This window comes from Ictidomys tridecemlineatus, chromosome 12 (genome assembly GCF_052094955.1).
Source record: "Ictidomys tridecemlineatus isolate mIctTri1 chromosome 12, mIctTri1.hap1, whole genome shotgun sequence".
NCBI classification, from domain to species: Eukaryota; Metazoa; Chordata; class Mammalia; order Rodentia; family Sciuridae; genus Ictidomys; species Ictidomys tridecemlineatus.
The window spans coordinates 8,696,155-8,716,242 of NC_135488.1; the positions used below are offsets into that span (position 1 = coordinate 8,696,155).

Here is a 20,088-nt window from a genome sequence, read left to right on the forward strand (position 1 = left end):
ATTTTCTTATGAAAAGAAGAATGAAATTCAAAACCAAAAGTCTAAGAAATTATGCTACAAATTTAGGAAACAGATATTTCCAAAATGCCAAGGGGATTACTAGCAACTTGCTTTCCAAGACACATGAACCAAGATAGAATCATGCTCAAAATTTTAAGATAAAAACTGATAAAAGACTACTTTAAGATAGTTTTAAGGAAGATCTTAAAGAGTTTAGACCAACAACATGCTTCACAGTGAAGATGATTTATTCAAATATTTCTATAAAATGCAGAAATTTGTAACATTTTTAATATATTTTAGAAAAAAATACATAACCATTAGTTTTGCCTCTTTTTAAAATTTTTTTAGTTGTTAATGTAACTTTATTTTTATTTATTTATATGTTGGGCTAAGGATCGAACCTGGTACCTCACACATGCTAGGCAAGTGCTCTGCCATTGAGCCCCAGCCCCAGTCCCAGCCCTGCTTCTTTCTTCACATATTATGTTTTTAGTTGTAGAGGCACAAAATACCTTCATTTTATTTATTTACTCTTCCGTGGTGCTGAGGATGGACCCAGTGCCTCACATGTGCTAGGTAAGCGTTCTACACTGAGCCCAGCCCCAGAACCTAGTTTTACTTCTTAACACAAAAGTGCAGGAATCCATCCACAAAATGCACAAGGACCTTTTCAGCACTGAAGCCAGCGAGGGGGTAGGTCTCGTATTTGGGAACTTATAGTGGCACTTCTGCTATCAAGACCACCCAATGCAAGTGAACTCCTCCTCCACTCTGCCAAAAGGTCCTGCACAGCACCGGAGATGGGTATGACCTGTCAGGAATGGAGCAGCCGACCTATCCCCACCTCTATCCTGCTTTGGTGAAGAATTTTCTACCAAAAGTCTTTGATGTGTTCCAATATAAATAAAGCAAGCGTGGGCTCCATTCTTTGTTAGGAGCTAGACCCATCTGGTCAGCTTTGCTCTTTGATGCCCCTGCTCTGAAACTGCTTTCCTGTGTTCTGAGGTCATCTCGTGGTACTTTTTTAAACTATTACTTCACAGCCAGCCCATCCCTCCGGAGGGAAGCCATTCCCTTGCCCACGCAGGATATGGGAGATAAATAAGCATTTTTATACTTCTCTTCCACAGTTTATCATGAAGAACATTTATTATAAAATCACTTTTTGTTTAAGAAATCATTTGAGTCCCTGCCCTGTGCCATGGGCTGTGCTAGGAGCTGGAAATGGAGCCGAGAATCCTTGTTGACCACAGCTGAGTGAGGGAAACAGAGAAGTAGGCACATGAGACTAGTGCGTGTGCTCACAGGGTGGGAGGGAAGCCCGCTGCCAGAGCGGGCATCACTGCCAAGGTAGAAGGGACCCTGAGACTACAGGATGGGAAGGGGCAGGAAGAACCTTCCCAGCAGAAGTAACCTTGAAGCAGCCCTTCCACCCACAGTTAATGGCTCAGGCACCCAGGAGCCAGCCTGCCCCTCATGACTCCCCTTCAAAATGAGCTTCTAGACAAAAGTTGCCAAGTAGCGGGAAATCCAGGGTGAACAGGAATCAGAAAGCCCACTGAAGACGCTCCAGGAGAGCCCTTGCTGTGAAGAGGAGCAGAGGAGTGGAGGCTTCCTCGCTGGGACGGAATGGGCTGGTGGCACTGTGCTGGGACGGGATGGGCTGGTGGCACTGTGGTGCGCTGCTCACAGTGGTGGCAGGGGAAGGCAGGACAGGCAGGCTAGAGAGCAGGAAAGGGCTGGCAATTAAAAAGAATAGGGAAGGGCTGGAGCCCACAACACAGGTAAACAGATGGTCCTCTCATAGAACTGGAGTCCTTGCTTATGGTCACAAGTGGGACAAGGAAAGGATGTGCTCCAAAGAGAAGTGAGACTTGGCATCTTCCTCAACTTGTTTTAGCTACCAGAGAAAAATTAGCCTCCAAGCATGGCTGCAGAGGCCGAGCGCCAACGTACCTTCCTCCAGCAGCTGGGAGAGTGTGGAAGGCCTGAAGCCTGCGGGGCTAGCCCCCATGCTGGTTAACACATCCTCAGTATTCATCTGCCGAGGAGAGGACAAACAAAAGTGGTCTGCTTGCTTCCATCCATGGTTCCTCACCTCCCCACTGTGTCCCTTCAGCACCACAGCAAGCCTAACCCAATGGGAAAATACCACGTGCACATGTCGGGAAAGTGCTGCAACGTGACCTAATTCCTAAGAGGACGTGGCCATCACTGGATCTGCACTCTCACAAGGACTTGGGGCTCACATAGTGCTGGGCGCAGATCTTTGTGTTTCTAGATCACTGCTTCAAGTACATTGTGACTGTAATGCTCCTGCTCCAGCCCCACCCCAACTGCACTGCCATTCAGCAGATGATACCGCTACTGATGCCCGAGGAGCTGTAAGGTGCTTTGCATAAGTGCACCCCCAACCACCTGCACCGCGAGCATCTCCTTGGGAGTTAGAAGAGCAGTAAAAGGTCAAGAAGATGCTAACTGAACAGTTCATGGTGATTACTCACGGGGTGGAGTATTTTCATTTTGTCATGTCATTTTTTTTAAATGACAGGATTACAGATAGTGTCTTACCTTTCTGGGTTTTTCAGACTTTTCAAATCATAATTAAAATCTAATGCCAGCCTTTGCCAAAATGATAAATAATCTGGATAGGATCAATGAGAAAGATTCCGAGCTCTGAAATCACACCATGAATGAGATGATCTACTCTTCTTGTACTGAAGCCCTAATGAGAAATGCTGGTTGCAGCTCAGGCTTGCTAAGGCAGAAAGAGAAGCCTTCTGCCCTGCACCTTCCACACCTGAGCCTGGGTAGATTTAGGCAGTCTTGAAGAGTCTCCATCCTGGTTTGAATCTGAACTCAACCAGAACTATAGGTAATAAAACACTTAAGACATCCCAAATGTCTTAATTGCCAAAAATATTATAAGACATCAAATATAAAGTATTATTAATAGAAAGCAGATACCAACCTCTGAGATAGCTTTTTGAACAGCACTGTGGCGAGTATCAGTTCTGGGGAAATGAAAAGAGCAGGTAAGTGCAGGCGCAGGCTCTGCCCCTCACCACAGGAATCAGAGAACAAGTACAAACACTGAGTAGATTCTGAAGACCAAACAATCTCTAGGTGAGGCCAAGCTAGAACTAAATGCACTAAAAATAATTGCAAAACTAAAGTAGCCATGACGTTTAGGTCAACAATAATATGAAAAGCTCTCTAGGTATAAGTTGACTCCATTTCAAGAAAATCTTGCATAATTTTAATAGTAAAAATAAATAAAAAGTCGGCAGAAGCTGCTCGCTCTCCCGCGCTCTGTACCTCTGATTAGCTTCGGATTCACCCTCCGTCCGTGTGTCGTCCCCCCCCCCCCCCCCCCCCCCGTGTCCTCCTCACTGCCCTCTTCACTTGTCGCCTGCTCCTCTTCTTTATCACAGGGCTGGAAAAGTGTTTAAACAGGAAGTGCTTTCCAACTAACACAAAAATCAACCAATAAAAATGCTACGACTTTCAGAAACTTTCAGGCACAGAGGGGAATTTATATGTGACAGGGAAAAAAATTTCAACCCATGACTGATAACTTCACTATGTGAAACAATGACAAAGACTAAAGTAAACAGCAAATTCACCAAAATAAATCCCAGGTAGAATTTATTCAAATGAAAAAAATTAAAAGAATTACCTTTGATAGGAGAAAATAAAGGTGGGGTAAAGCCCTTTGGAGTTACGATATCAAAATTTAAAAAATCATAATTGGAAATGCTAGCAGATTTCACTAATAAAAAATACACACAGCTGAAGGTCAATAAAGAAACCATTAACACCAAGTTCTAAGGGTTAATTTCATAAAAAGCTCTTATAAATGAAGAAAAAGATTTTTTAAAAAAATTCATTTGAAAAATGGTCAAAGAAACTGAACTGGTTATCCACAAAGAAGAAACGCAAATGGTCGTAAATCATATGAAAGGATGCTCAGCCTTATTCGGAGTATCACAAGTACAAATAAAAACTATGAGGCTGTTTTGTTGATCACACTGGCAAAGGCTAAGAAAAACTGGTAGTGGCCAGCCTCGGCAGATGCATGGGGAAATAAGCCCTCTTGACATTGGAGGCCATAATTTTGCCAAGACAAAATTGGCAAAATAAATCAAGATATAAAGGTGTAAACCCTTTGAAGCACTGACAAGCATGTAGGATTTCACCCAAGAGCAACAACCAAGAGTCTACAAAGAGGTACATGCAGACTGATCCAAACAGGCTGCAGGTGGCCCCCCTCCACCTCTTCCTCTCTAGCAGAACCACTGACTCATCGGGCCTGCTGAGACTCCATCTGGCCAGCCAGACTCCCTTGCAGCTAGGTGTGGCCTGGGGACTAAATATGCTGGGCGTCGAGACGTGGCTGAAGTTTTCTAACTTCCAGAAAACTTTTTACCTTCTTAGATAGCAGCTCATATTTCTTGATTCTTTCCTCTTTTCCCTTTTGCTGCTCAGAATCATTAAAGGATTTGGCCACTGACTTAACTAAAGAGGTAACCCAGGAAGAGCTGCCTCACTTGGAGCTATGGAGTTCCAGGTGGGGCCTGAACCAGCACCAGAAAGCCATCTCCACAATCCTTCCATGTGTGGGAAAAGACGCAGCTACCTCAGGTGAGCTGCTTTGGGGAGATTTTTTGGTAACTCATAGAAGCTAATTTTAGGTTCTTTGTGGCATAATTGATGGTGATTATAGGTTGCAAACACCCTGAATAAATGTCACCACGAGCTGGAATGCTTGCTGCCTTCCAAAGGACGACCTAGACCTGTCCTGCGTGGTGCATAGCCCTTCACAACCCGTGGCTACTCAGCTCTTCACGTTAGCACAGGTTGAGATGTGCTGTCCATGTAAACACACACTGGATTTTGAACCTAATATAAAACAAGTAACTCAATGTCCAAATATAGATCATGTGTTGAAACGATATTTTTGATATATTAGACAATATAAAATATTAAAAATAATTCCCCCTATTGGTTTACTTCTTAATGTGTGTAATGAAAATATATATTTGTGTCTTTTGCTGGCAAAGAATTCCTAAATCTCTTGGAATTTCCTGAATTCTTATTCATAAGAAGTTTTCTTATTCCTAAGAAGTTCAACCATTCTAGTGTGCAGGCTAGTGAGGTGCCTCTAGAGGACCCCCAGACAGCTTCAGGAAGGGATTAAAGGTTGGAACCTTCAGCTCTTCCTTCCAAACTTCAGGGAGGATGGAGGAGCTAGAGATTAAATTCATCACCAATGGTCAGTGATTTAGTTAATGAGAATAAACAAACTTCCATAGAAACCCCCGGGAGGCTGGGGCTTGGGTATCTTCCAGGTGGGTGAATACACAAAGGCTTTGGGGAACAGCATGCTTAGGTCCTGCATGCCCCACCTCAACATCTTGCCCTGTGCGTCTTCTTCACTGGTGTTCCTGAGTTGCATCCTTTATAATAAACTGGTACATCCAAGTATAGTTGTCCCGCAGTATCCTCAGGGGATTGGTCCCAGGAATCTCCATGGATACTAAACCTAAGGATGCTCTAGTTGCTTATATAAAATGATACAGTATTTGCATATGACCTGTACACATCTTCCCACATACCTTAAATCATATACAAAATACCTATGATCTCTAACACAATGTAAATGCCAAATAAATGATTATTATATTGTATAGTTTAGAAAATAACGACAAGGAAAAGAATTGTACATGTTCAATATAGACGCAACTGTATTAAGATATTTTTGCTCTGTATCCTCAGATACAGAGGACAGACTGGAAAGTGTTCTCCCAAGTTCTGTGAGTCACCCTAGGGAATCATCAGACACCTGCAGAAGGAGAGGAGACTTCTGAATTTTTAGCCAATCAGTCAGAATTACAAGTGGCTGCTGGGACATGTGACTGGCATCTGAACAGAGGGCAGTCTAGTGGGACTGTGCCCTTACTGTATGACACCTGTGCTAAATCCAGGAGTTAAGGCCAGAATCCAATTGAGTTGCTGGACACTGGCTGGTGCTAAGGAGCTGATATGGAAAATGACACCCGTGGTGTCAGAGAATAACCCCGCCCCCCTGTCAGGAACTCAGTGTGGTCACTGGAAGACTTGGAATCCCGTGTGTGGGTTTTCTTATTTCCATCCAACAGAGCTCATCCAGACAGGTGTCTGCACCACGCAGCATGTGCTGTGACTCAGGACCAACCAGGCATGGACAGTATGCTGATATCTTGGTAAGGGGGTCATGTATTTGTGGAAGTAAACACCAAGTGGACATAGGCCATGTTTTATGATAATAAATGCCTCTTACTTGTTATAAACACCACCGGCTCACAGAGCCACATCCTGCTGAGAATGCTCCCGGGCTCACTTTCACCCGAGCTCTTCACAGGCCCCCAGGACCTCATCTCCCCACGCCCTGTCTCTGTAAAACTAAATTTAAATTTCAAATCATTCTCTAGTCAACTGATCCAAGAATATAGCGTAATGTTTAACTGAAAATGAGATCTATCTGAAGGAGAAAGCATAAACAATAAAGACTCACCTCCAGGTAGGTTCTGGGAATCAGACCTTCGTTTCCTTTGCTGTCCTTAGCTATCCACCAACCATCAGGCTTCTTCTCAATTTCAAGAAGAATTTCTCCTTTCTTAACGCAAAACAAAGTACAAATTTAAAAATAAAGCTCAATAGTCATGAGTAGCATTTAATTACTAATGCTTTAAAATATACACTGAAAAAGAAAATATTTCCTTAATTCAAAATTTATCCTAAGTTTTATCAAATGCTTCCCTACTGCCATACCCCAATACCTTTGTGACTATAAATGAATCATTCCTTTGGGTTGCTCAACACACATTCAAATTCTACATGCAAATGGGGACCATTTCCACAAGCATTTATGAGGACCCGTACTTATTCTAGCAATTTGATTGTTGCAGAAAATATTTTTGAATTTGTAAGTCTCTCTTTGGAAAATTTCTTCCAGGAGTATCATATAAATCCCTGAAGAAAAATGATTCTATTAAGTTAAGCCCTATTTTGAAACAAAAATAGTTTACCCAATGTTCCTACCTACCTAATCCATGTTTTCAACAACACTTGTCCATTGAAAACAATACTTGTCCATGTACAAAATATAATCCATCCTTGAAAAACAGTAATTTCCACTACTGAAGACATGTAAAAGCAAAGACTTTCTTAGAATATACATTATTATTTAGTATTGGTGGCATTTTTCCAGGAAAAGTTAAAAAAAAAAACCTATGAATTAAAATGTATTAGCTGAGTGTAGTAGCACATGCCTGTAATTTCAGTGACTTGGGAGTCTGAGGCAGGAGGACTGCAAGTTTGAGGCCAGCCTCACCAACTTGGCGAGGTTCTAAGCAACTTAGCAAGGGGCCCTCTCTCAAAGTAAAAAAAAAAAAGGGGTGGGGACGTAGCTCAGTGGTAAAGCACTCCCAAGTTCAATCCCTGGTACCAAACCAAACAAAAAACAATAAAGATATTAGTTGTACAATAATCTTGCATATTTTACTATTAATGAGTGTCACACTTTGAAGTTAAACAAAAGATCAAGATTCATATATTCAATAAAAATTTCTTTGAATCATTTCACTAGCAGAAAACTGTCTCAAATCCTTTACAAACCACACCTGCATGGCTGAGGCTGTAGCTCAGGGGTAGATCACCTACCCAGCTAGGCCAGGTCTGATCCCTGCTCTGCATAAACAAACAGGACCCCACAACTTCATTTTTCTATCCCACCTGACACTTATCTATGCACAGGCCTAGAATGGACGTGCGCCCCTTCAAGTCTAAGCCAACAGGAAGAAGTGTGATAGTGCTCCCCTACCTCAGCTAGGACACTGCCTAACCCACCTGAATAACTTGGTACATATGACATTCAGAAACTAATTATAAAATTTTACCCCTTGTTAAGATTTATCAACACTAAAGCCACTTTAAAAAATCTTTAGAACAGATAACTTTAATAATAGACTCTCACATAACTACTGCTTGTAAATCATAATTCCTTATTTAAACAGACTAAGCCTTTAGAAACATTCTCCTTACACTAGGTCCCCGTCTTCTCTACTTACCTTAAATGTAAGGTCCCCAACTTGCTGAGCAGTAAAATCTCCAAGAGCAATGTATTTTCTACTTGTTTGTTTAGGACATTCATTTTCTTGTTCCTCTTCCTCTTCCTCTTCTGATTCTTCTTCCTCTCCACCACTTTCTTCCATTTTGTCATCATCTTCCTCAGAAGAATCCTCATCTTCCTCTTTGTCAGTAAGCACATCAGTTCTACAAAAAGCATTTGTATGAGATCTCTTGAAAAAACATAAGAATACAAACCCAGTTGGAGCAGAACCTCTGTACCTTGAAGAACTGTTCCATTTTTGGAGCTGGCCAAAAAAAAAAAAAAAAAGCAATGAAAGGAAAGTACAACTAATGGTTCCCACAACCATGCTGAGAACACGTGACCTGAAGGACTGAGGGTGGACAAGGAGTGGTTGATATGAGCGAGGCCTGTGCTACAAGAGCACCCCACCCACGGCCTGGGTCCCCCATTCAGGACACGCTGCTTGAGCGCTCTCACACAGTGCTTGAAACACAAGTGGGGGTTTTGATTCTGACTCTCTCTCTTCCGTGAGTGACCTTCTTTTAAGCTCTCCCTTTCTCATAAAAAAAAGTTGAAATAACAACAGAACCTGACTCCTAAGGCTGTCATGAGGATCAAGTGAGTGACAATCCGTAAAGTGTTTAGAACAATGTCTGTCTGCAGTGAGCTTCCCATCAGAGCCAGTTAGGATGAGGGCTGAGGCGGTGGCTCAGTGGTAGAGCTCTTGAATGTATACTGGAGTATTTGGATATACCTAGAGCCATTTATCTTCATCACTATTGTATTTCTTTCCTCTTAATCAGTGTTGCTAAGAATTTATCAATTTGATTAATATTTACAGAAAAGTCAATGTTTGGCTTTGCTGTTTGCACCACTGTTTATCTGTTGATGTCACTGTTTTCTGTTCCCATTGTATTTTTTCCTTTCCCTTGGGCTTACCTTGTTCTTTTTCTGGCTTCTTAAGTTAACAGCTTCAATAATTGATTTTTGGTATCTTTTAAAATTATTCATTGAAGCTATGAATTCCTTTCTAAGCACTACTTAGAAAGCTTCAACCCATGAGTCATACATACTTTTTAAAATTTTTTTTTACTTGTAGTTGGACATAATAATTAAAGGTATTATGTGGTGCTGAGGCTCAAACCCAGCATCTCACACGTGCTAGGCAAGCACTCTATTGCTGAGCCACAACCCAGCCCCAGAGTCATACATTTTTATCATTTGAAATATTTTCCAATTTCCAGTGCAACACTTTCTTGAATTCATGGGTCATACAGATAAACTATGTAACTTAATTTGCAGACTTTTAATAATATCTAGTTATTTTTCTGTCACTGACCTTTAATATAATTCTAAGAGATCAAAAAATATATACAATTTCAATTCTTTGAAATTTATTGAAAATTGCTCTCTGGTCCTATATGGCTCATTTTGGCTAATGTTATATGTTCACTTGAAACGAATGCATATTATTTATTTGCACAGATTTTATAGTTGTTTGTGGTGGAAAAGTTAAGTAAAATATCAGCTAATCTGACATTCTTAATACTAGAATTCAGTGAAAATTCTAGAATCTTCGAGTCAATATTCTTAGCATTTTTCCCACAGTGTAAAAAGCTGGGGAACAGCATTTGAAGGGTCTAAATAACTGATATTTTGTTGCTCCCTACAAATTGGGTTTGTTTATACCTACAAGTCTTTTGTAATTTGTGAGAGAGATTATTAACATTCTCTCCAGCAGAAAAACAATTATGTGTCTACTTCAAATTTTTAAAAAACATTTATAAGAAAGGGGACCCTGTCAATAGACACTGCAAGTCATTTTCCTTACCCATCAACACTGACACTCAGGGCGTCATCCTAGTTATTTAACACTTGTTTACGTAGCTTCTCCCACCTCTGTTTTGCTTTCCCAACTACATCTTGAGTAACCTGAGGGCAAAGACTAGGACGTGCACATCTTTACATCTCTCTTGGGATTTGACGTGTCCTATCATGCACAATAACTGCTCATTATTCAGACCACTGTTGTCATTTCTTCAAATCTATGCTATTATAGCATATATTTATTTCAGAATCAAATGTAAAAATGATAGCAACATAATATCTGAAAGAAAGGAATGAAGGCAAGAAGATGGCATACTCAGTTCTATGTTCTCTGCTTGTGCTCACAGCAAGCACCTGCAGCTGTTGAGTGAGCTTGTCCAGAAAATTCTGCTCCTCCTCCTTTCTCTGATTATAGTTCCCGATAGGTGCAGACTCATCCGCCTAGGAGAGAATATTTCATTGAAAAATGAATTTTAGTTTCCTAATTACATTCATTTATAAAAAATAACAATAAAAACCACAGTAAATGCTGTAGGACAAAATAAAGACTAGTGTGAGATTATACTTACCTTAGGGAAATACATCAGAGTTAAAAGAAATGTAGTTAAGTAATTGAGTTGGAATGCAAGCCAAATGAAAACACAAAACCACATGGTTTTGTTTTCGTTTTGTTTCTTGCTGAGCACTGCAGACACTCTAGAGTCAAGTAGGGGACAGGGTCTGACAGGATATCGGCTCCAGAGTCAGAAAGGAGAGGGCTGGTCCCAGGTTCTGCCACTTACTGACAGAGACATTGTTTCTTCACCTTTGAAGGCTGTTTTCCCATCTGTGAAATGGGTTAACTAGGTTTTCAAACTCGGGGCAAGCCTGCCTCCTGCGTTGAAAAGTTCTGTGTCACTGCAGAAATGCAGAAGAGACACTCAGATGCAGTAACAGGCAGGGGACACTTTCAGGTGACTTCCACTTGCTCCATGAGCCTCTAGCCCTAGACATGTAGATGAAACTCAGGGCCATACAAAAAAAAAAAGTCCTGAAGGGATGGCCAAGGGTAAAGCTTACTCCTCCAATCTGGCAGTCATTGCTGTGAGAGCCACCACCGAGACCAGACTTCCTTCCACTCACCCAGGGCTAGACTCTACCCACAGTGGGATTAAAATCAAAATGGCTCTAAACTGCACCTCATCTAAGTTATACAATGCACACATTTGAAAGGCAGTGTCTGGGATTCTGGGTCCTTAATGCTGAAGAGCTCAGCAGGGCTGGAGGTTCTCTTCTGCTCTGAAGCACACCTGGGAGACCATGCCCCCACTGAGCACCTCTGGGTTAGGCTTTATTTCTAATGCAAACCCAGGAACTTACTGACTCCAATTCATTCCTCTTAGTGAAAATATTTATATAAAAAGTTTTTTTTCTAATATGATTCACATAATACTTACTTTTCTTAGCTTTTGAAGAACATTTTTATTCTCATCTATTGCCTGTTTAACTGGACACATCTAAATTTTAAAAAAGAAAGAAAATATAATGATTTTTCTGTTGTCACAATTAGAAAGCTATTTTAAAAAATCATTCAATCACTAAGCAGGCAAGGCCATTGGCTATTGTTAAGAATAATGTTTAAAAATCCACATGTAAAAACCTTGTACCCATTGCTTTAGATGATCCAAGGGGCACTCCAAGGTCCTGGGAAGGAAAACCAGGCTCAGAAATGTCAGGGACCTGGGGCCTCAGTCTCCTGAGTCTAAAATGCGGAGGGGCTCTGGGTTCTAAGATGCCTCCCCAGCTCTACAGTTCCCAAGGCCAAGGAACTGGACATGAGACACAACTGACCCCCACCAGAGCTGTGTAAGTCTCCCAACAAGCCCGACTCCAGGCAGAGAAAATAAGGTTCTAAAAAGAACCCCAGTGGGTCCCTGGGAGGGCAGCAGAGAGGGCAGGTGGGCACTCGGGGACTCCGAGTGGGCACTCGGACTAGTGGCAGTGGCAGGTGCAATGCTTTGGGCTACAGAGACAGCTCATATATCTCAGTTTAAGTCTCAGACACCCAGAGAAGAGATACAAAAAATGACCAAAAATGGGGTACAACTGATGATAGGGGAGTTTTCCTTCTTTTTCTTGATACTAAGGATTGAATCCAGGAGCACTGAACCACAGAGCCACATCCCCAGCCCTTTTCTGCATTTTATTTAGAGACAGGGTGTCCCTGAGTTGCTTGGAGACTCACTAAGTTGCTCAGGCTGCCTCTGAACTCATGATCCTCCTGCCTCAACCTCCTAAGCCACTGAGATCACAGGTGTGTGCCGTGGCACCCAGAGGAGTTTTCAAAAATCAAATATTTTTTTTAGTATTCGGAGCCCTGGCTTTTCTCTCACTCTCTGAAAAGTGATTTCTGTGTTATTGGAGCTGTTTTTCTCTTACAGATGTGAGTGAAATGACATAAAGTAACATAAAAGGGAAATGGGGTAGGAGTCAAAAGTCCTTTGTGAAATGGGCAGGTGGTGGGGGGACACCTGGGCTGGCCAACAGAACATAAAAGAGCATGCTCAGGATGCCCCCTGCCCCCAGCCTCTACAGCAAGGCATTAAGAAACCCCCTCCCCTTCCTGCTCTTAAATACTGCCCCCTAAGGACTTTGCAATTCTGAGGACAGACATCATCAACATGCTGAGGCTGGCAGAAGAGACAGAATGTCACCAACCGCTGGTCTTGGCACATCAGGAGCCACTGACCCACCCGGGAGAATCCAGCAGCAGAGTTTTGTCAGATGAGACTTAGTAAAGCTGCTTATTTTGACAGATGTCCTGCTGAAAGAAAGAACTCAGAAATCTCACTTGAGAGCCAGAGTGCAAAATGATTATTTTATAATACACAATCCAAGAAAATAATTATAATTATCTCCTTCACATCTATAAAATTATCAAATCCTCAAAAAGCCCAGATACTGAAGATTCCCGGTTCAGGATAAAAACTAAGCACACACCCATCTTCGCTGCCTCCTGAAACCGAACAAAAAATGACTAAAGTGTTTTCGAAGGTAATAACCCCAAACAGCAAAGAATGGAAAAGGATCATGGGCCAGCAAGAGAGGGCAACAAATTTCTGCTTCATGGAAAAAACAGAAGCATGTTCTTTTATCAAGTGACACTTTAATCAAGTGTCACACAGGCACAAGGGACACCCGGCAGAACACTCCAGGATCATGAAGGTCTGTCTAGGATGCACATGGGTGCACGTTTAGGAAAATCAATCTTAAAGCCATCAGGGGTTTTTGTATTACTCGGGGAAAGAGCAAAGATTCTCATTAAGTTTGCATTTAGTTAAGGCTCTTTTGTAATAAACGTAGTAATTTTTTAAATTTTATTTAGAGAAATCCCCAGCCTGTTAACTCTCTTCTCTTATCTCACCTTCTGTTTTCCTTCTGAACCAGAATATTCTTCTTAAAATATAAAAATAATAATAATAAATGATTTGGGGAGAATCATAATTACTAAAGAACTTTCCAGCACACCTATTCCTGCACTGAAGGCTCCTCAGACTAAAGGCTGGTTCCTGACCCCATGATGAGCCCTGTCCACCTGCAAAGAACTTGATTTGCATTCAGCATATGGTGTTAACAGGAAAGACACCAAGATATGCCACAGTGGAAGAACCCGAGAAAGGGCTCTAGAATAATCAACCCAGGCTCACATTCTCAAATAAAAATGAATAGCAAAGGGCCACCAGACTAAATAAAGAAAACCAGCAACATAAGGATAAAATGTAAAATAAATAAATAAATAAATAGGAATCCGAGAACCAAGGAAGCAAAGACAATTCAAAGAACAGAAGAAAACTTAAAAACAAACCTAAGCATGGAAGGAGAAAATCTGAAAGCAGGAATATGATACTTTAAAAAAAAAAAAAAAGATTGAAAACAAGAAAAAACACTAGTAAATGAACAAGGTGATCAGTAAATTAAACATTCATAGAAGTTATAAAAATGTTTGTTAGTGTTTTATTTGGAATGTCTGATGAACTTAATTGTGGCTGCTACACAAAATGCTGTCAGTATTTGTTACCCAATCCTCAATTAGAATTCCATTTAGGAAGAAAAAAAAAAAGTCAAGAGAATCTCCCAGGCATAAGAAAAAGACAAGCAACAAAAGTATTCATGAGAGGTTTAGAAACCTAGACAATCTATCCAAGATATTCAATACCCGACTCAAAAATGTTTCAGAAAAAAATAGATAAATGGAAGTAAAGAAGTGATCTTTAGTAAAATAAAATTTCCCAGAGCTCATGAGAAATATATGAGTTTTCAAAGTGAAACTATCCACTTGGTGCTAAACAGATAAAAACAATGCCAAAATATATTCTGCTAAAATTTCAAAACACCAAGGCTGAAAAGTCAACAGGCTAATTATTAAGGAACGATAATTGGACTTACCAGCATCACTGCATTCAAAGAAAACTCAACAATGCCTTCAAAAGTTTTAGTAGCAATTATTTTAAATTCTATAACCAGCTAACTATTAATCAAACATAAGGGAAAAATGACATTTTCAGACTTGCAAACATCAGTGTGAATTTTTAAGGGACTGTGAAAGGATCATTTTATTCACAAGCTAGCTATGGCTTAAAAATACTTATTATTGCCAGGCAGGGTGTCACACCTCTACAATCCCAGCAACTCTAGAGGCTGAGGAGGAGGATTGAAAGTCTGAGGCCAGCCAGGGCAACTTAACAAGACCTTGTCACAGAAGAAAAAAATAAAAAGGACGAAGGATGTAACCATGTGGCAAAGGGGCCTGGGTTCAATCTCTTCTCCCCATAAACACTTAATATTTTTTAATTTGAGAGAGAGAGACAGGGAGAGGGAGAGAGAGAGAGAGAGAGAGAGAGAGAGAGAGAGAGAGAGAGAGAGAGAGAGAGAATGAATTTTTAATATTTACTTTTTAGTTTTCGGTGGACACAACATCTTTATTTTATTTTTATGTGGTGCTGAGGATCGAACCCAGCACACCGCGCATGCCAGGCGAGCATGCTACCGCTTGAGCCACATCCCCAGCCCCAAAGCTTAATATTTTTTAAAAGAAAATTCAAAGCTTAGCTTTCCCCAAGGCTTCAAATATAGTCCGTATATGTTATTTTGTTTTTAAATCTAGCAAAGCAAGCACGATTACCTTTATTATTTTCTTCACTATTATTAATTAACTTAATTTGAAATAATTCCTTAAACAATCAATCCTGCCAATAATGGTAAATTAAATTCCATTTGACATTTTAAAAATTATTTATATTTTACTTTGCCTTTAGGCACTTTGAATTGCTGGCTTAAGTAAAACTTTTCCAAATACTTCTAATAAATAATCTGTTAATAGAATGAATCTCATGCTCTTTTCTTTTCTTCCCCATGGTCTTATTACTTAAGTATTTACTATTTATCTCCTGGTGCCCCTTCTCAGTGTTCTTCTGAATGCTATAAACTCTTCAAATACCCCCAAATATGCAGATTTACTTAATGATGTTCTGAACTTAATGCAAAAGTGTTAGCAGTCTAGTTCAGTTTAGTTCCTTATGTCTATTTAATGTTAAAATTTCCCAGGGATTAAAACCAGAAACTACTTACTCATATAGAGAACACAGTACCTTTTCAAGAAAATTAAAGGTCATTATCCCAAGCAAAGACAAATTGCTTCTAGCAAGATTTCTGATCATTTCTGGGCTACATGAGCCAAGGGCCTAGGGTAATTCTGCGTGAGCCACCACAGTGCATTCTGAGCAGATTTTAGTTGCTGCACAATAGCAACAAGCCCACAACCACTAGGTGTAGCTGGTTCCTTCTAGACCTTCATGACATCACCCTGCAATCCTTCCATTTGGTTGTAATGGACTAAACCCTGCCCCTCTGAGATTCTCAAGTGCTCTCCCTTGCTTCAAGGAATTCTGCATTTCTAAGCCACCTTAAAACATTTTCATAGGCTCCCAACTTTAGTGTCTTAAAGCCAAGTAATGCTAGATGCATTAACTAACTGCTGTGAGCCTTGATTTTCTTATTTATGTTAATAAGTACCTTATGGTATTACTGAAAAAATTTAAGAAAAAGTTTGAGGAGTACAGACTATAATGCCCGGCACATATAAAATAAATGAAGGGTGCTTCTTTTTAATATTTACTATTCTTTATTTGATCTTATCATTTCAAATTAAGACCAGGTAGATATAGATAATGATAGAAAATATTTAAAAGTACATTTTAGAAAATCTTATTCACTGTCACCTCAATATTATCTACCATTATTATTTTGTCTTTTGGGTGAAACATAGTTAAATAAAATGAAAAAGTAAGAAAGGAAGGGAAAGAGGGCAAGAAAGTCTCAAACAACTTCTGTGCCTTAAATCCAACTCACTGAGATATAAGTATAGTCCCGAGAAAACCCAATAATTGAGCATACTTTACCTATGGTAAATATCTCGACTTTTATTAGGTTCTAGAGCTTCTTTCAATCGGCTCTCAGAAAGCAGACTATCAACCTACGGCAAACGAAGACAGTTTAAAACATCATATTAAGTTATGATTCTTACATTTCAGTTATGTCTATTGTCTTAGGAAATAAAAATTTACTTTTCTCTCCTTATGAAATAAACACTTTTAGGCATACAATAAAGTCGAAAGAATTTTATAGCAAATACCTATATGCCACTACCTCGATTCTACTGTTCACATTTTACCCTACTTATTTGGTCTATCTATCCATCAACCCACTTTATTTTTATGCATTTTGAAGTCAACCGCAGTCATCAATACACTGCCCCCTAAATAATGTGCTATAGGTACCACTAAGAGAGCTGAATATTTGATGTAAAACATACAAAGACATGCACAAACCTAAAAGGTATATCTGCTGCATTTTGACAAACATGTGTGTTTATAACTGAAACCTCATAGAACTCCAATGTCCTTTCTAGTAAATTCCATCCCATTCCTCCTCAAACTTGTCTTGATTTTTTTCCACCCTAAATTTTGCCTGCTCTTGAACTTTTATATAAATGAACTTGTACAGTATGAACTCTTGTCTACATGAACCATGTAATGTTATGCTTCCACACTGTTGTATCATAAGTTTATTCCTTATTACCAAATAGTATTCATTGCATCAAATGTTACATGACTTTGTCATGACGTCCTGTGTTACTAAAGACTACTTGCATGTTTGTCAATGTACCCCTCCAAAAAGGCACACCTTTCTTTGGTTTCTTTTCTGCAGATTATGTGGAAAAGATAAAGTAGATAAAAAAGTAAATTCCACTAGCTTCTTCTCTGTCCTTATAATTTGGCATCCACCTGAGTTATTTGCAAAATTCATACACTCAGTGACCCAAATAGGAAGCTGATTCCTTGTCCCATGGATACCATGCTAGAAATTTATTCCACTTTCTTTTTTTTTTAAGAGAGAGAGAAAAAAAAATTTAATATTTATTTTTTAGTTTTCGGTGGACACAACATCTTTATTTTATTTTTATGTGGTGCTGAGGATCGAACCCAGTGTCCCCAGCGCATGCCAGGTGAGCACATTAGCGCTTGAGCCACATCCCCAGCCCCGTCCACTTTCTTTTCAGGTCTCTTTTGTGGATACAAGAAAGAAGGAGCTAATACTATTAAAACATCCTTTCCAGATATTCAAGGTATCAAGTGGTTCCTGAATCAATTTGTCCCCAAGTTGAATAATTTTGTAATCATCTTTTATTTTTGCTTTACTAACTGCTTTTATAGTTTACTTTTGAAAAATTTCCTGGTTCTCTTAATGTCCCACTAAATTTAAAATTAAGTGCAGAACCACAGTAAGTTACCGGTAAGTAAGTCAATACTCCATCAAGTTTTATTTTTCATTTCTACCAGGAGACAATTTTGCTTTTGCTGTACCACTGTGATTCCAATACAAAGTCACTTAAATATTTATGTGCCAAATTCTTGAGTACATTTTAAAATTTATTTTTTTAAATTCTTTTTAGGTACCAGGGATTGAACTCAGGGGCACATGACCCCAGCCCTATTTTGTATTTTATTTAGAGACAGTCTCACTGAGTTGTACAGCACCTCATTTTTGCTGAGGCTGGCTTTGAATTCACCATCCTCCTGCCTCAGCCTCCAGAGCTGCTGGGATTACAGGAGTGGATCACCGTGCCTGGCTTATTTTTAACTGATATAAAATAATTTTATTTAGAGTAAAAATCTTAGCAATAGATCCTTTTTACAAAATAAAATTAGCAAACTGATAAAGAATCTGAAAAAAAAAAATGAACCTATTAATTGCTATTTACTTTTTTTTTTTCTCGAAAGGTAATAGACCTGGGATGAAATGGCACACACCTATAATCCCAGCTACTATGGAGGCTAAGGCAGGAGGATCACAAGTTCAAGGCCAGCCTCAACAATTTAGCCAGACTCTGTGTCACAATAAAAAATAAAAAGGGCTAGGGATGTGGCTCAGTGGTGGAGCACTTACATGCCTAGCATGCACAGGGCCCCAGACTTATCCCCAGTACCACAAAAACAAATAAATAATAAAAAAGCTGGGATGTGGCTCAGTGATAGGGCACACCTGGGTTCAATCTCAGTACTGGAAAAAAAAAAGGCATAGGCATTCGGTGTACTTAAAAATGAGAAAAAACACTACTCCCAGCATTCCACCACAGAGACACCATTTCAGCATGTTTTCTTTTATATCGTTTTCATGTACTATATATAGAAAAACGTCATTAAGATACCTTTTATTCCGTTTTGTTTTTGTTAACTTGCCATTTGATCACAAATATTTTCCCTAACACATTAAGATTTAACAAAAGTTTAGTAATAGTATTATTAAATCCCATCAAAAGGTATTCATTCCCCTATTCCTTCTCATTAAAGTGTATCATTTTTTCTATTAAGCAACAATGAGACCAGTACTTTTACTATCTTTCAATCTCTGTCCCAACGTTTCATTATTACATAGGGCAGGTTTCTGGAACTCCACTACCCAGCCTGGTCGCATGCACATGGGCTACACCTCCTCACAGTGCTTTCCAGAAAGCTGAACCTGACACCCTGGAGCAGCAAGTCTAGATGCCAGGCCGGCCACGCCTCCCCCAAGACTGTGAGTGGCCATTTTCACAGTCTTTGGGAGAGTTCATCTCCTTTGCCACTGGTTTATCTTTGAAGTTAACTTTCATGCTGACATCACTTGTGTGTCCTCTAGTTAACGTCCCTGCTCGCTCTCTAGGTCCTGCAGTCCTGACACAGTAGGACTCTTCCTGAGGCTTGGGCCCCAAGAGCGGTGGCTCCAGGGACAGGGACCCCGGAGAGCGCGGGGCGGGCGCGGGTAGGGCAGCTCCAGCGCAGCCCTGGGCTGCAGACCCGGCGGCTGGGGGCCGTCAGGGCGGGGAACGCGGTCTGTAGTGGACCATCGGGAGGTTCCCTGGGTGGCCGGGCCAGGCGCAGCACAGGCTGGAGCGGGGTTTGGCGCGGGGAGGTCGCGTGTGCGAAGCGTTTGGGTCGGACGCCGGCTCCCAGGGAGTGGGGTCGCTGGGAGAAAAGCGCCGCGGCGTCCCGAGTCCCCTCGCCCACCCCGGGGTGCGCCCGGCCCCACCGTACCTGCTGCTTCAGCTCCTGAATGCGACGCCGCACCGCCTGCAGCGGATCCCGTGGCCGGCGTGGCAGCACTTCCTCGGCGTAGCAGCACTTCTTCGGCCGCGGCGCCCGGCGCGCGCCGGTTGCCAGGGAGACTAAGGCGGCGCAGGAAGATGACGCCACTCTGCGCCCGCCCTCTAGCCCCGCTTACCTGCCAACTGCTGGCGGGAAGAAGGTGAGAGCGGTAGCATGCTCGCCAAGTTTGCTGACTAGGGAAACCCCGGGTGTGCGAAACTACACGTGCCACAGCGTATCGTTATTACCTCGGGTTGGGGTGCTGTTTTATGCTGTTTACTCATGCCAGTCTAACTGAGCAAATCTTAAGATGCGATTTGAGCATTTTAACACTTTCATAACTACAAGAACTGTCCAGTGTAGCCTTCACCGGGTGCATGATTTTGGCGCATACTGTTGCTTTCAAAGTTACCTTTTAGTTATTTGTCTTCTGGGATATGGCTGTAGTTTCTCTCCATTCTG

At 40.9% G+C, this 20,088-nt stretch overlaps 1 protein-coding gene across 17 annotated transcripts in view; it reads right to left on the reverse strand.

Annotated features, from left to right (window-relative positions):
• LOC120885096 (nephrocystin-1-like) overlaps positions 1-19,691 on the reverse strand; it is a 65,910-nt gene extending 46,219 nt beyond the window's left edge. For 7 of the 17 annotated variants that reach the window (XR_013428405.1, XM_078028003.1, XM_078028007.1 and 4 more), the window contains exons 1-6: positions 19,576-19,691; positions 16,402-16,475; positions 11,401-11,460; positions 10,281-10,405; positions 8,115-8,319; positions 6,560-6,661 (exon numbers count right to left, since the gene is read on the reverse strand). Coding sequence is in view for 9 of the 17 variants with exons in the window: in XM_078028003.1 (XP_077884129.1) it covers positions 6,560-6,661; positions 8,115-8,319; positions 10,281-10,405; positions 11,401-11,460 (492 nt within the window). In the remaining 8 variants the exon portion in view is untranslated. Of the gene's footprint in view, positions 1-66; positions 1,725-1,959; positions 2,045-2,974; positions 3,018-3,376; positions 3,440-5,411; positions 5,543-6,325; positions 6,448-6,559; positions 6,662-8,114; positions 8,320-10,280; positions 10,406-11,400; positions 11,461-16,401; positions 16,476-19,575 lie in introns of those variants that run through there. The other 10 variants (XR_013428406.1, XR_013428407.1, XR_013428408.1 and 7 more) reach the window with 7 other exon arrangements.
• Between the last annotated feature and the right edge of the window lie 397 nt (positions 19,692-20,088).